The 17,320-nt window shown below is 27.3% G+C and overlaps 1 protein-coding gene across 1 annotated transcript; it reads right to left on the reverse strand.

Moving 5' to 3' along the window:
• Positions 1-9,794: 9,794 nt before the first annotated feature.
• Positions 9,795-11,493, reverse strand: LOC137821262 (AT-hook motif nuclear-localized protein 17). Its single transcript, XM_068625770.1, has one exon. The coding sequence runs from the start codon at positions 10,947-10,949 to the stop codon at positions 10,104-10,106; it is 846 nt and encodes a 281-aa protein (XP_068481871.1). The 5' UTR covers positions 10,950-11,493; the 3' UTR covers positions 9,795-10,103.
• Between the last annotated feature and the right edge of the window lie 5,827 nt (positions 11,494-17,320).

A 17,320-nucleotide genomic window follows, 5' to 3' on the forward strand; every position in this document is an offset into this window, starting at 1 on the left:
CACAGCCTCCATCACTGGAACACATCGATCAAACAAAGAAATTATTTCTTATTTTAAAATGGAATGTCGACAAACTAACGTAACAACCAAACACTACACCTCAACCAACTCTTTTTACAAACTTAGACTCTTCGTCACGCTCGAACCTGGGACAAGTGTACTTCCAACATTTCGAAAGTCGAGTGCTCGGTGTTGAAAACCACTCGATCACTCAGCATTCCTTGCAGATCATCATGCAAAGCAGAATAATTAGTAACATCATTAAGAATAATTACATGATGAACATTCGTAAAACACGATCAATAGGTAATTGAGCACTATTGGACCCGATTTACCGCCCATGCACCTAAAAGTCCAACTCCACTACCATAAATAGATGAACTCCTTAAAGTAAAAAATAATGAAATTCGTGTCTTAACACTATATTTCAGTTAAACCCTAAACTAACCTGAGTATCAAAATGTCATCATATATATCTTGAAAATATAAAAAAGAATGAGAATCAAAAAAATCAAAAATTAAAAGATCAGATCTAAAATCGTAGTATTAAAAAAAATTCGCAGGAACATAATACATATCCACTAATACATGCTAATACTTCTTTCTTTATGACATTGCCACCACCAACTTAAACACCAAATAGTATGTTACATTTCTCAAATTATCGCTTTTGGAATAAGGCTAAAACTATGTTGTTCATGTAGGCTTTTAGAAGAAGGGATTTTTCAGAAACAATTTTTTTTTACTATTGAAGATATGTAGTGCATTTGAATCTGTTAATGATGTTTGAAGAGCTATTTGAATTGTTGTAGTAAGTGAGATTTGGAAGCACAAGAATAATGTCATTTTTAAAGGTGATGTGATTGATGTTTCAGAAATGTTCACTTTTGTTTAGTTAAAGGTTTTGGTTATGGGTTACTTCCAAGACATCCTCATCTTTTTTTCTCTTATTTTTACTGGTGTTTTGATTCTTTGTTTTGTATGAGATTGATTAAATAATGTTTTTGCGTTGTTAGTTTGTTCCTTTATTGTTTTTTTTTAGTGTTTACAGGAATTTTATTAATTGTTGGTACGAGATTAAAGTTTTTATTAAGAAGCTAAGAATTTCATTTTTGATTTGTGTAAAGATTAGACCACCCTAATTCATATTTATTTATTTTTTCTTACTAATTATACAAAAATTAATCACCAAACTTTTACTGATATTCGTTCAAAATAAAAATTTCATATCACATGCGAGTGAAAAAAATGTGTAATCTAATTACCAAAAGTTGTGGTGTCATTGAATATCTTTATTCCATGGAAAACAACTGGTTATTTGGTAAAACATCATGTCTCCTATATCAATTTGTTAAAGTGACATATTTTAATTTTAATTTCAGGGACTCATGTGGCACATTCATATGACACGTGTCATCCATGTCTGCACATAAACACTTTCATTAAATAAAGTGAATATCGCTTAATAATAGTCTAAATTCAGTGATCGTGGGAGATTAATTTCAGAAACTTTTTTAATTTTCATTAAATTACATCTAAAATAACAGTAAGTAACTATTTCAAAAACTAAAAAAATTATATTCCCATATTTACAGGGGAAAAGATATTAATAAACTAACGGAATAAATTATTTAGAAGAAAATATTTACTCCTAATATTGTCCATTGGTACCGAATCAGTTTAGAATTTTATATGGTGCTTGGTTTATCCATATAATTCTCAAGTGGTTTTTTTCAATATCTACTTAATATTTTTTTTAATTCCTCCTACTATTCAATAATTTTCTAGGATTTAACTATTTCGAGTTTTTATATACTTTATCAAAAATTGCAATACACATATAGTAATTTATATATACTTATTTTATATATGTGGTTTAAGCTTGAAATAATTTATTATTATGATAAAAAAAAATTATATATTGTGACGTTTTAAATGGATCCGATTTAATTTAGAAATAAAAAAGCAAGTCAATTTTGTCTTTATATAAGAATTTTGTAAATTTAATTAAGCAGTTTTTAGGAGAGACTTTATAATACTTAAGTTCCGATTTATAAATTAAATTTATGAATTTGTTTCGTTTACTTTATATAGATTTTAAAAACCTGCAACCATTTCAAAGAGCCTATTTTATAAAAATGTTATAGGAAAATATATAAATTAAACCAATCTCATCATTGCTTTTATTGAGACATTCGGTCAATGGTGGAACCGTTGGATTACTAATTTGTTTGTTGACGAGATCTATGCTTAAAAAATAAAATAGAAATATTATGTATTTTAATATAATTAATCTAATTTAGTCCCAATTTAAATTTGTTATCATAATGAATAAACTTCAAGTTATATAGTGTAATTCATGGTTCAATTTTTTTTTTAAAATTATTATAATAAATAATTAATATCGAAAATAAAATTCTTAATAACAACATAAATCCAGAAGATATACAATTTATTGCATGAAGCATATCAAGTGAGGTGAGGATTTATGAAAAAAAAAGAGAGGGAATAATAACACCTTGTATCTCCATCTGAATACAACCATGATTTAAATGTATTATTATTTCTATTAACAATTAATTTAAAATTTAATTAAACTTTATCAAATTAATAATAAATTTCCACTCAGTTATATATTATTTTTATCACTATTACGATCTCCAATAATTTCTTAAGTGTTTATTGATTCATTAAATCAATTTTCTAGTTTTATAAAATTGGGACTCGATGAGGTTGATTTTATCTATTAGTTGGTATTAAATAATAATTTTTATTGGTTTAAATAATTTATTCGTATATATGTTCAACCTTGGCTTTGACTTTTCTAAGTTCTCTTTTTCTAGAAATATTATTTTTTATTTAGTAAAAAAAAGAAGAGAAAAAGAAAAACTGGAGGAACGTATTGTCTAGTCAAGGGAAGATAAGGTCTGGCTCAGCAGTGCGGTGACCACGATGAGTGTCCCCATGATTTGTATTTATGCCACAGGTCAATCAACTCGATTCAATGAACTTCAAACATCGTCAACATTTCACTACCTTCACTGTATTTCAATTTTTTTATTAGAGACAATTTTATAATTTCTTTTATGCAAAACATCTATTATTCTAATTTTTTAAAATAAAACGTTGTACTCTATCCATCTATTTTTCTCCCTCTTATTATATAAAAAATAGTTTTTGAAAATTACTTTATAAAAGGTAATTTTAAAAACAATAAACGAAATATCACACCTTTGAATAAGTCATAATATTTGTTCAACTTTTTCTAGAAGTTTATTTGTAGTCAATGGTACATCTCAGAACCACACATTCTCAGTATATGTTTTCTTATTAGTTTGTTGGTTTTTTTATTAAATAATTATTCATTTTTATTGAAAATTATAAAATAAAAACTAATTTTAAAAATAAAAAGTAAATAATTAGTTGCTGACTTGTAGTCCATTTTAAAAATTAAAAAAATCTTATAATTTTTAAATTAGTTTTTTTTAAATGATTTCTAAATTGGTAGTTAATTGGATATCAATTTAGAAATTATTTAATAATAATAAAAACTAATTTAAAAATCAAAATTTTGTTTAGTTTTTTAATTTAATCACTATAACAATTAATTATTTTTTATCTCTAAAATTAATTTTTATTTTAAGACATTATATATAAATGTATATAAACATTAACTTATAAACCGATAAATTTATAAGATTAAGTTAAATATTCATGAATTAAAGTTTAAAAGAGAAAAAAAAACATCCATACCTTGAAATTATTGCACTCATATTTTGTTTGTGTTTCAAATATATATTCCCAATGTGATGTGTACATTGAGGCTTTTTGAGCCCTACCCTTACCCAAACACGGGATAAGCTTGTTGAGATGCATTGTTTAGCTTTTGTATGTGAACGTGCAGCATGGAGATGGAGGATTACATTACATGCATGCATGGGTAACAAAACACAAAGACAGGTCATTATTAGAAGACAAAGAAATGATATTGTCACAAAATAAATAACGGGGGCAAAGGCCAAAGCCAAAAATGGAGTCCATAAATCGATAAGATGCATGTGCAAAAATTATGGGGAGAAATTGAATTTTTGGTGCAAGCGACCCTATAAGAAAAAATATAATATTTGGATAATATTCATATCGCTATCACCCACCCACGATCAAAAAAAGAAGCTTTTCTTCCTTTTCTTTTAATTATTTTTTTGTCCCTTTCTTATTCTTTGTCTACCTTAAAGTGTGTAAGCCTCTACCTTACTAGGTAATCAAACAAACAACCTTCAACCTTTCATACATGAAATAAATTCCACCGCTCAAAAATCTACACAAAATTGCAAGCTTCCTACTCATTAATCAATTATATATATATATATATTTTCATGATCTATAACTTGTTCAAAAATTACACAAACCATTCAATCCTTTGAATCGTAGAGCTGAATGAAACTAAAATGGATTGGAAAATGAAGAAATCTTTTTATCTACGTGTGGACACATCCATCCAAATGCAAAAGATGTAAAACACTTAAATCGATTGATCTTGTTTGACAAAATTCTTTTGAATAATCATTAGCCGACATTGAAACACCATAGTCAACACAAAACATGAACAATTAAGTTTAGTAGTATTATTCCTCCCAAAAAAATTCCAACTATTTGATTTGGTACCGTAGTGACGACACGATTTGGGAGGATTGAGATACTTTTTAAGATGATTATTAGAACATGAAGTTATAATTTTCTATATATATAATTTATAATTCATAAAAGCCTTTCGTCTTAGTTAAAATATTAAGATTCAATCTTCAAACAAATAAAAAAGTTTATTTTATTTATTTATTTCACAAATTGTTAGTACTTTTGTCATAATGAAACTATGCTGAAGTGTATGCATAATTTTATAAGTTTAAAAAAAAATCTTATTATAACTTTAAAATTCGTTATTATAAAAAGCAAATAAACTCACAATAATACATGTAATTTATGATTATGAGTTAATTTAAATTTGGATTAAAAGGCGAAATTACTTAAACCAAATTAAATCAATAAATTTGGATAGATTTGGAGTTTTATTTTTCTCCAAACCGACGAATCACCCTTAGCTGAGAGAATTTGACTTGAGGAGAGTTAGAAAATGATGAAAAAAAGAGGTATGAAAATAAGTGTAGTTGATTAGTTTATACTAGTCCAAATTGAATAGTCAAACTTGGAATATATGTCTTCATACTATACATTTGCAACATACTTTTTGTGTGTCTTTTCTCATTTGGTCTTCTTTTTGTGGCTATGTATCTTGACACGGCAAGTCATCCTCAAAATAGGGTTTCGCTAGAGAAGAAAAATGGATCACTTTATAAAATAAATAAAATCATAATATTCAAAATTCAGTAAATATATACAATTTTTAAATATATCTCTTAATAATATATTAATTCCCAAAAAAATACTCCAATTAAAATAAGATAGTATAGATGATTGTTAAATATTTAAGTTTTGATTATCATACTCACTTTTTTTTTTGTTTATTTATTTTAAAATATTTTTATTTTAAACTAATATGACAAAATGTCTTCATGAGTATTATAGTATAACTCTATTAGTCTCATGCATATAACTTTATATATTCAACATTTCATTATATATAACTTATAACTTTGAAACATGTGACTTTAACCTATAATTTTAACCTTAAATTTTTCACATCATGCCTGCTATTTTAGAAAAGAGAGAATTGTTGTGATATAAAATATAATTCACTTTCATAATAATAGAAACACACATTTTATATTAGTTACTTTATTATCACACATTTAACATATTCTCATTCTTTCCCCCTTCAAATCTTTATCCATAATTCACTCAAAATCATCACATCTTTTTCCCACACTATAGTGGAACTATTAGCAAGTTTTTCATCAATAAACTTTCAAGAACTTAACCTAATATTTCCTAACCTCGACCATAAGCTTTAGCTAACTCCATTGGTTCTCTCCTTCAGGAACCCATCAAGAATTCATAAGACCAAGACCTCTACACGTTATGCCATCAGATCTGAATTTAAACTTTAACCAACCAAGAAAACCTTCAATATCCTACCAAGAACCTCAACCAAGAAAACCTTCCATATTCTACCAAGAACCTCACTTAGTTAGTCCAAATTCTTCAACTAAGAAAATTGTGATTTTATAAAATTACGAATTCTGAAAAACAAAATATCATATTTATTCATTCTTTATTTATTGATAAAAAACAAATTACTCTCTTACCTAGAAACTTAAGTAAAAAATCCACTCATTTCTTTATAACTTAACAAGATTTCAAAAGCCTCGTTACCTAATAACATTATTAGTACAAGTTTGAAACTACCTATAAGCAATTTTGTTTTTGAAAAAAAACATAAAAAGAATGGACAAGAAAAATACAAAAAGTTATTTTCTCTATATTAGTTAGTTCTAATAATAATAAAAATCCAATTTAAACACACAATTTTTTTTAAAAATAAATAAATATAAATATAATAAATTAAAACAAAAATACTAGAGAGAAAACAATATTTTACCTAAAAAAAAGACGTCCCTTCCAAATTAAATTTTTAAATAAATTACCCCGACATTGATGTATATATTAATTTAAAACTTTCACAAATTTAATAGCCACTCTTTGATTATTCTTTTTAGTTCATAAAAGTTTGGCATTTCTGAGAGCGCAAAAACACTAAAAGTAAATATTAAATATATTCCCACCAGCATTGATGTTGTATTAATTTAAAGTTTTTAAGAATTTAATAATATCTACTCTTATTTCATAATTAAAATAATTAGTTTGACACTTCGAAAACACCAAAAATGTCAAATCAAATCAATGCTTTGTGAAAGTAGCATAAATAAATTATGATTTTAAACAATTAAGTATAATAAAGAAAAGCCCCCTAAAAGAATGGTCTCAAAATTGAATTTGTTTTCTTCCGTTCTTTGTCTTTTTATGATTCTTTTCCTAAAATTGTTGTTGCACGGAAGAGTTTACAATATAAATCATAACATTTTTAAAATGAACAGTTTTTTGGGTACATAATGATATTTTTTAAAATATAGGATAAACTTTTATTAATAAGTCAAAAAAATAATAATAATAAAGGTATAATTATTTTTCCTTGAAAACATTAATTTAATTGTTATGATGTGACTTGATTATCTTTCCCATAAATAATTAATGCAATGTAACAAATTTAACTTATAAAAGTAGTTTAATTACTTTGTTGTCACCCTTGGTAACACTTTATGAACATGCACAGGTAGGGTATTACAGTAGATTCAATGATAATCAAAATAATTTCATGTTGATTAGAAGAAAAATAGTGAAAATAAATAAAAAGTGATATATATATTAATTATTTATAACTTTATTTCTTTATTTATTATTTTTTAATTATTTACATTTTTAATAGAAAAGTAATATTAATAATATAATAGAAATATTAAGAAAATATTTTTACATAATTATGCAACACTACTATATAATTCATTATACTAAAAGTATATTAACAACTTGAATTTTTTTCTTCATTTTTTTCTTTTTAAAATTAAATGATTTAAAATGAAACTAATTCAAATTTAGTAAATTTAAATTTCTTTAAATTATGAAATTTTCTTAGTTAAATACTTAGCTTAATTGAACATCTAGGTTCTGGTAATGGAGTTTAAATTAGTGGGTGTGTAACCTTCTGACTAAGTGAGATGTGTGTGCATAAGTGATCGACTAATTTACCTTTCCCCTTAAGAACCCTTCTTTTAGAAGAGAATAATGTAACTTTGATAAAAGTGAAGAAAGAAATCACTGAGTCACTTGTTTCTATTGTATGATGTAGGAGCGATGATATTCCCAGGTCAAATCTAAACTGTATCACATGAAAAATTGAAAAAAAAAACTTTATGTGGATAGTTTATTGATTCTCACGTCAAATACTATTCTAAACTTTGGGTTTACATTATAGGGAATGTACTGATAACACTTTCTAAAAAGGGGAATTAATGGAAGGCAACATTAATTACTGACTAGTAATTCAATTTTTGTTTGATTAAAGTCTTTATTTAAAGTTTCTGAATAAAAACAATTTAAGCTCTAAACTCCAGTTACCTTTATTTGGAACAGGGAAGGTTATTCCTTTTCTGCAATGAGGTGCACAGATCTATTGCAATGTATGAAATTTATTTGTAGAAACTCAACTGTTCTCTTTGTATTCATAATTTGATAAATTATTATTTACTAAAAAATTGAGAAGCTCAACATAAATTAGTGTTATGTTTCAAAATTAAGAGATTTGGACAAAATAATATGCTCAACCCTACTACCTAATATTGAAATACTTAATCATAATATGCGGAACAATCAATAACAATTATTAACTATGCAACTTACTCATAAAAGTATATTTTCATGTTCAAAAACATTTTAACTCCTTAAAAGCATTTATATTTTTCTTTAGGGGTCACTATTTTGCATGTAGAAATATTATATTTATATAATATATGTAAAAAATAATTATAAAAATTATCTGTATGATCAAATCTTTCTGAACTCTGGCACCATTGTGTTTGAATTAAATCTATGACACTATAACAAAAGATTTCTACTGTAGTTTTCATTTGAAATCTACTTGTGGTAAGTTTAGCCATGAATGTTTTACTCTTTTGGAGATGTAGTGGTTTGTTAGGGAGGATAAACAGAAAAAGTACTAAGCTGCTCACAGTATTAATTATAACTTGAAACTCAAATCACATTCTAACACAACTCAACCATATTTTGAGAGACATAAAGTTCAGAAATGAAACTCAATTTACATTCATTAAGTTGGTGTTAAGTATAATACTTGTCTGGTCCTTGAGATAGCAGAGAATAGAGAATAGAGTGAATGATGGTTGTGATTAGCGTTGGTAATGAAAAAGGGTGATGGAATTTAGAGTGGCAATAACCGGTGTGATGGATTCCGTGGGTGATGCAATAAAGTAGAAGACACAGTACAGTTGTGGCAATTGGGGGGTCTTTTACTTTTTGAAATTTTCTCTTTCTCTTTAATTACAAATCAGAGGGCCGATGACAAAGAGACAAAACAAAGTACAGGTAGATCAGATATAAAGTAATGAGATGGAGAGATAAAGTTGAGAAGAGGGTGTGGGAGGTTGTTCTGAAGTGATATCAAGAACTTATTCCATAAAGCAAGCAAAGCAAAACTGCTGCAGCAGCAGTAGCAGATGACCGCTTCTGCTCAAAAGAAACTGCCAGGCACAACCCTAGCCACGTTCTCCACTGCCATCAACTCACTTTATCCGCACCAACACCCAAAATTCAACAAAACTCCCATCCTCACCCATCATTCACACCACTCCACCCCACCACCAACGATACCACACACATCAACCCAGAGTTATCGTCATCCAATAACCATTCACACACACAGTACACCTCATCAACGTCAGTCCACAGGTATTCTCAGAGTTCCAAACTTCAAAGCAACGCCCCATCCCACCCCAACCCCACACCACTCTAACCAAACCAAAAACTCACTTTGGAAAATCTACTCTAACCAAAACCAACCAAACGTGCCCACATTGTGACTAGATGTGAACAGCACACTCCACATGACCCATCACTCCAAATATAAAGCCAGATAATGCTCTACTCCCTACGTTTTGACAGAGAAAGGCTAACCATTTCTGAGTTTCCTTTTCTTACAAGCATAACTTTGCAGCTTTTTACTATCTTCCTCAAAAAAATTATAAAAACTTGAAAACAAAACTGTATCCAACAAACAACATCATCAATAGTAGTAGTATAATGATTGATAAACACAAACTCTTCAATGAGGTGGAGAGCCATCCGTATAGTTAGCGCCGCAAATAAACAACCCTAGCTACATAACTCCAAATAGTAGCAACTAATTATACCAGTGTTTTCATTTATAATAAACTTAACCTAACTATAATACCAAGGATTTCAACTAAACCAGCTAAATCAAATTAAACAGACCAACATATAAATTGATTACAATAGCCACGAAGTTAATTAATCCGAAAAAAGAAAAGAGAAACAGAAAGGAAACGTGTGATTGATCAGTAAGGTGGTGGTGGCGGTGGTGCTCTGGCCGTCGGAGCCCAAATCACATCGGAAGGCAAGTGACAGCTGTACATGGACATTCCACACGACTCCGCCTGGCCATGCCCGCTTTCTCCACCGCCCGAGACAGGAGGCGAATGTCCATCCCCGGCAGAGGCGCCCTCATCCTCCGGCGGCAGCCTATGATACGCTGGGTTGTTGAACGAAGCTGCGATCACGAACACCGTTCCTGCAGCCATCAATCCGCCGGCTACCATTCCCCCGACGATCTGCCCTTGCGGTCCAGAGAGCGAGATGGCGAAGCCGTTGGGAACCGCCGGCGACGCGCCGGACTGCTGCGGAAGGAAGGTAGCAGAGACGGAAAGAATATCGAAACGGCCCTGAAAAGTAACGGTGGCGCCGGGCGTTGTAGAGGGTTGACGGAGCGTGACACTAGCAACAGTCCCGGAACCGGTGAGGACACAGATGCCCATATTCTTGCGGCGACTGAACTGCGCGATGGCCTCGACGATGTCGCTGCCTCCAGACACTTCTAAAATGTAGGGGCTCATAGCAGGTTCAGGGTCTCGGGTTATGATTACAGGTGGCTTGGGCTTGTTCTTGGAGCCAGGAGGACGGCCCCTGGGACGCCGTACCACCTCGATGGTGGCGCCGTCGCCACCGGAGGAGTTAGGCTTCTGCGCGATAGTGGGCGTGGTGACGAGGGCGCGGTTGTCTTCTTCAGCAGAGAGTTGGAAGGGGTGGTGTGGGAAAGGATGGTGTTGAGGTTGAAGCTTTGAGAACATAGTAGGTGGTGTTTCTGTCTTAGGATGTTGTTGGTGGTCTACGTATTCTCCTTTCATTGCTTTTCCTTTTGGGTTTTTCCTTTTCGATTATCTCTTAGAATAACCAATCCCGAGCGAGTGTATGATTGAGTTTTGGATGGTTATTGTATTAAAATAATAGGAGAAGAAGGAGGAGAGAAAGAAGTGTGAGGTTGGTTTGGGAAGAGAAGGGAGAAAGAGAGGTGTTTGGATTTGTTTATTACAGTATATATGGAGAATGAGAGAAGGAAAGAGAGAGAGAGAGAAAGGTAGGTGAGCTTGGAAACTAAGTAAAGACTAATGGCGCCGCTGGTTGGAAGAAAGGGGTCCACAAGACACTTGAGACAGATAGGGATAGATATATGTCGAATGCAAATTGAGCATTATTGGGTGCCTCAATCTACCACCGCCTTTCCTTTTCTTCCTTCACCCTTTTCAGACCTACCATACCATACTCCACACTTCTATCATTCTCTCATACTAATAAATCACTTCTTATTCTTATGCTACCCTCCCTCCTTCTCTCACTCACATTGCCCATCTCTTTTTCACTATACCTAATCAATCTCCTACTACTTATAATCCTTTTTATAATTAAATAAACTTGTACTACAACAACGGTCTATTATAGGACATCCAAATAAATTCATACCGATCTCTCCAAAAACACTCTTATTTCAACTTACTTAAATATAAGATTAGATCTCTCTTACACAATATCACATCTCAAATTTAAATATATCGTTTTCGATCTCTCGTCCTTTCCTTTTTATCTCTCGTCATTTATCATAAACGTATTTGATATTTAAAACAATTATTTCAACTTTTAAATTTGTTCAAATTAAGTTATAGGTTAAAATTATAAATTCATTATTTATAGTCTTATTAACTATAGAGAAGATTAAAAGAGAATTATGTAAATTTATATCTTACTAATCATACTTTAAAGCATAATTGAGTTCTGCAATCACTATTTTCTTTTTTTCTATACTTTTTCTTTATATGTTAGAATTAGAAATTCACTTTATATAGAAATTCATTATTTATAATCTTGATTAATTATTGATAATGTTAAAAGAGAACCATGTAAATTTATATCTTACTAAACATACTTTAAAAGCATAATTGAGTTCTGCAATTACTAATTTTTTTTTGCTATACTTTTTTTTTAATTCAGTTGAGGGATCATTGTTAGTATTAATATAAGTTACTACTTACGCTTAATCTATTGGTCCGTAATACACTTATAATTTCATCCTAACCCAAAACTGTGATTTGAATTTTTTTTACATAAATACTTGTGTGTAAAAATAGCCTTAACTTGTTCAAGAGACTAATTTTGACTTTGACTTGTTCAATTACGTTTTCATCCTTCCAATTGAATGCTTTTGCTGCTATAATTGTCAATGAAAAAAAAAACGTTTTCCCAAATTCACATATAACAATCCAATCATTTAATAAAAACGGAAAACTTTGGTCCTTCTGTTTGTAGAAACTCTGTGGATGAACACAATTAATTCTTACTTTTAAATTATGATTTTTTTTATATTGTTTAGTGATTCAATCATTGATGTAAAATTCTCAAAAAAAATATGGATTAGGGAAAAAGTAATTAATTAAAAGCATTAAACATAAAACAAATAACAATTAACTTAGTAAACTAATTGAAATATACAACAAAACAATAGTTAAATGCGGAAAATTACAAAGAAAAACAGTACTTTAAAAGTATACTTTTTATTTATATATTTGATATATGTATTTTTGTTTTATGTGAATTTTTATGTAAATTTAACAGTCGTTTGATATTCTATAAAATATTAATTGTTAATATATGTTGAATTTTCATTGATAAAAAATGTTTAATTTTAATAGTGTGCATAATGTTAGAAGTATAAGTTTGAACTTATAATTTTTCATGATGAGATATTATTCTTACAAAATGAGGCATGTAAGGTGTTACTAGTAATAAAAAGTTTGTTGTTTATTTTAATGAATGCATATAAATGTTATGTATAGGACAAACTCTCCATTTATTTCAACATGCAATCCAATCTGATATTGAAAATGATAAAAATGTCTTTATAAAATGATGAAAATAATTTTAAATAAAAAAGGTGTGAATAAAAAATTAATTCTAGAACTCTTTTTACAAAAATATTCTAAATTTGGATTTTCAGAACACATTTTTAAATTTCAGAAATTCTTATTCAGAATACATTTTCAATTTTGTTTTTTATTTTTTGACTTTGAATTATTAAATTTTAAATTTTTAAATTTGGAATAAAATAATTTTGGAAATTTCAAAAAAATGATAAGTTGGAGATTAAAATTGATATGGTAGAGAAAAAACTTGTCTAAATATAATAATATTTAGCGACAGTGTTACTGAATGGGCCTAGGTCCATTTGGCTAATTTAGATGGATTAATTAATCTGTTTTTATTATTATGTAAACAATAAAGCAAATAAAAACAAGGCAAAGAAAGAAGAATACTCTAAAAAAAGCTGCAGACAGAGTACATAAGAAAACTTCAAGAGATAAACGAAACTTTGGAAAAAAAAAATCATGTTTATAAAAAGGAACAAATAAGTGGTCTCCAACAAAAGGAACAATCCCATCTGAGATGATGTTGTTTTTGTACTTACACAAATAAATAAATATACTATTACAACACTTTAGGTTAATTTTAGTTATTTAAAAAAGGTTGAGAGGACCATTTTGGTGAAAAATATAACTAAGTGAAATTGCGTTGTTAAAATATGAAATAGTAAGACTGTATCACAATTTAATGTAAAATAAAAATAACTGAAATCACATATAAGTGTATTAATTTCAGTTGTTTAGTTTTGTATTAAAATTGTATTATATTTATATGTTTTTTTATTGAAATTTTTTTGACAATATATTTATTGGAGTTATTATGTTAATTAAAGATGAATGTAAATGTTAAAAATATTGTATATAAATTAATAGGTTAAAGTAAGTATTTAAAATTTGTGAGTACTTAAGTAAAGAGTTGATGTATTAAACAAAAATTTAGTATTTGATTTTAAAATATTTTAATAAATTATGTTTAAAATAATTGAATAGACTTTGTTATAGAATTAATTAGTATGTAAATTGTCATAAAATGAGTAGATACAAACATCTTGATTTTTCTCTTGTAAAAAAAAAAGTTAGAAAAAACAATGTTAAAATTTTAAATAGTCTAAAAGTGTAAATATTTTTTCTCGACAAATATATATGGTATATATATATATATATATAGGGTTTAGGGTTTATATATATATATATATAATCAAATTATCATTAATTTTGTATAATTTGTAAAAGTAAATATTCTTAATGGATGAGTGTTCAGAGTAAGAACTAGTGTTTCCAAGATCTATACATCGTCTTCCTATTGTCACGTTAATATTTAAGAATCAATGTTTTTTTACAACAATTATGATTTAATGTTAAACTCATTCAATTAGGTAAATCAATTAGGTAAAATGGACTTTACTTGTCTTAATTTACTTTCAAAGCTTCCTAAAGTAATATAAGCTATATTTGTCAAACAAATGTAAAAATCCAATTTCTTTCAAAACCCATCAATGTTGAAGAATCTTTTAGAAAGAAAAGAAATGCTAAGGTAACATAAATGTACTTTAAACTATAAATTATGATGATAATAACTGTTAAATAAAAAATATTGAATACACTTAATTTTAAATTTGGTCTTATGTATTTAATTTTATTATGGTTCTCAATTATTAATTTCCTAATAAATTATAGTGAGTATGTTTTTTAAAGTGCACTTCCCATCTTAGGAAAATGAAATCCAATTTCAACATGTGTTGTGTGTACCAAAAATAAGCTAAGCATGTTTTTTAAATAAGAGAAATTAAATATTTAAAAATTATACTAAATTTTCACAGAAGGATGAATTAATATTTAAATATTTAATGTTTTCATTATCTTGATTTGTGAACAGTGAACTATTCTCAACGAAAAAAAGTAAAAGAAGTTTCTCTCTTCATATTCAATTTTGTACTAGTTTCAAACAATTGACTTGGTCACATTGGTTTTATTCAATATTTCCATCCAAAGTTAGCCAAATTTTCCTACATCAAAACGTTGTTTACTTTTTTTTCTTTTTCTTTTAAGATTACCCAGTTTGTTTGTTAATATATGTTGAATTTTCATTGATAAAAAATGTTTAATTTTAATAGTGTGCATAATGTTAGAAGTATAAGTTTGAACTTAATAATTTTTCATGATGAGATATTATTCTTACGAAACGAGACATGTAAGGTGTTACTAGTAAGAGTTTGTTGTTTATTTAAATGAATGCATATAGATGTTAAGTATAGGACAAATTCTTCCTCAATTTCAACATGTACCCAATTTAAACGACAAAAATGATTTTAAAAAATAATGAAAATAATCTTAAATAAAAAAAGTGTGGATAAAAAATTAATTCTAATTTTTTTCCCCAAAAATATTATAAATTTGGATTTTCAGAGCATATTTTTAAATTTAAAAAATTCTTATTCAGAATATTTTCAATTTTGTGTTCTTTATTTATTTTTTCAAAATATATTTTTTTGACTTCAAATTATATTTATTAAATTTTGAATTTTCATATTTGGAATCAAAATAATTTTGGAAATTTTAAAAGATGATAAATTGAGGAAGAGCTTGCCTAAATATAATAATATTTAGTGACAGTGTTAATGAATGGGCCTAGGTCCATTTGGCTAATTTAGATGGATTAATTAATCTGTTTTTATTATGATGCAAATAATAAAGCAAATAAAAACAAGGCAAAGAAAGAAGAATACTCTAAAAAAAACTGCAAACAGAGTACATAAGAAAACTTCAAAAGAGATAAACCGAAACTTTGAAAAAAAAAATCATGTTTATGAAAAGGAACAAATAAGTGGTCTCCAACACTTACAATCCCATTTGATATGAGGTTGTTTTTGTACTTACACAAAATAAACTTACACATTTTGGTGAAAAATATAACTACGTAAAATTGTGTTGTTAAAATATAGTAAGACTATATCACAATTTTAATGTAAAATAAAAATAACTGAAATCATAAATAAGTGTATTAATTTCAGTTGTTTTTGTTTTGTATTAAAATTGTATTATATTTATATGGTTTTTTTATTGAAATTTTTTGACAATATATTTACTGGAGTTATGTTAATTAAAGATGAATGTAAATGTTAAAAATACTGTATATAAATTAATAGGTTAAAGTAAGTATTTAAAATTTGTGAGTATATATAAAGTAAAGAGTTGATGTATTAAAAAAATTTAGTATTTGATTTTACAATATTTTAATAAATTATGTTTAAAATAATTGAATAGATTTTGTTATAGAATTAATTAGTATGTATATTGTTATAGAATGAGTAGATATAAACATCAACTTGTATCTTTTATTTTTTCTTGTAAAAAAAAAAGAAAAAACAATGTTAAAATTTTAAATAATCTAAAAGTGTAATTAATTTTTCTCGACAAATATATATGATGCATATATATATATATATATATATAATATAATCAAATTATCATTAATTTTGTATAATTTGTAAAAGTAAATATTCTTAATGGATGGGTGTTTAGAATCATTGAATCAAAGTAAGAACTAGTGTTTCCAAGATCTATACATTGTCTTCCTATTGTCACGTTAATATTTAATAATCAATGTTTTTTTACAACAATTATGATTTAATGTTAAACTCATTCAATTAGGTAAATCAAATAGGTAAACGAACTTTACTTGTCATAATTTCCTAAAGTAATATAAGCTATATTTGTCAAACAAATGATAAAATCCAATTTCTTTCAAAACCCATCAATGTTGAAGAATCTTTTAGAAAGAAAAGAAATGCTAAGGTAACATAAATGTACTTTAAACTATAAATTATAATAATAACTGTTAAATAAAAAATATTGAATACACTTAATTTTAAATTTGATCTTATGTATTTAATTTTATTATGGTTCTCAATTATTAATTTCCTAATAAATTATAGTGAGTATGTTTTTTAAAGTGCACTTCCCATCTTAGGAAAATGAAATCCAATTTCAACATGTGTTGTGTGTACCAAAAAATAAGCTAAGCATGTTTTTTAAAGAAGAGAAATTAAATCTTTAAAAACTATACTAAATTTTCATAGAAGGATGAATTAATATTCAAATATTTAATGTTTTCATTATCTTGATTTGTGAATAGTGAACTATTCTCAACAAAAAAAAAAGTAAAAGAAGTTTCTCTCTTCATATTCAATTTTGTACTAGTTTCAAATTATTGGTTTTATTCAATATTTCCATCCAAAGTTAGCCAATTTTTTCTACATCAAAACACTGTTTACTTTTTTCTTTTAAGATTACCCAGTTTGTTTCGA

Source organism: Phaseolus vulgaris, chromosome 9 (assembly GCF_000499845.2).
Source record: "Phaseolus vulgaris cultivar G19833 chromosome 9, P. vulgaris v2.0, whole genome shotgun sequence".
Lineage (NCBI taxonomy): Eukaryota > Viridiplantae > Streptophyta > Magnoliopsida > Fabales > Fabaceae > Phaseolus > Phaseolus vulgaris.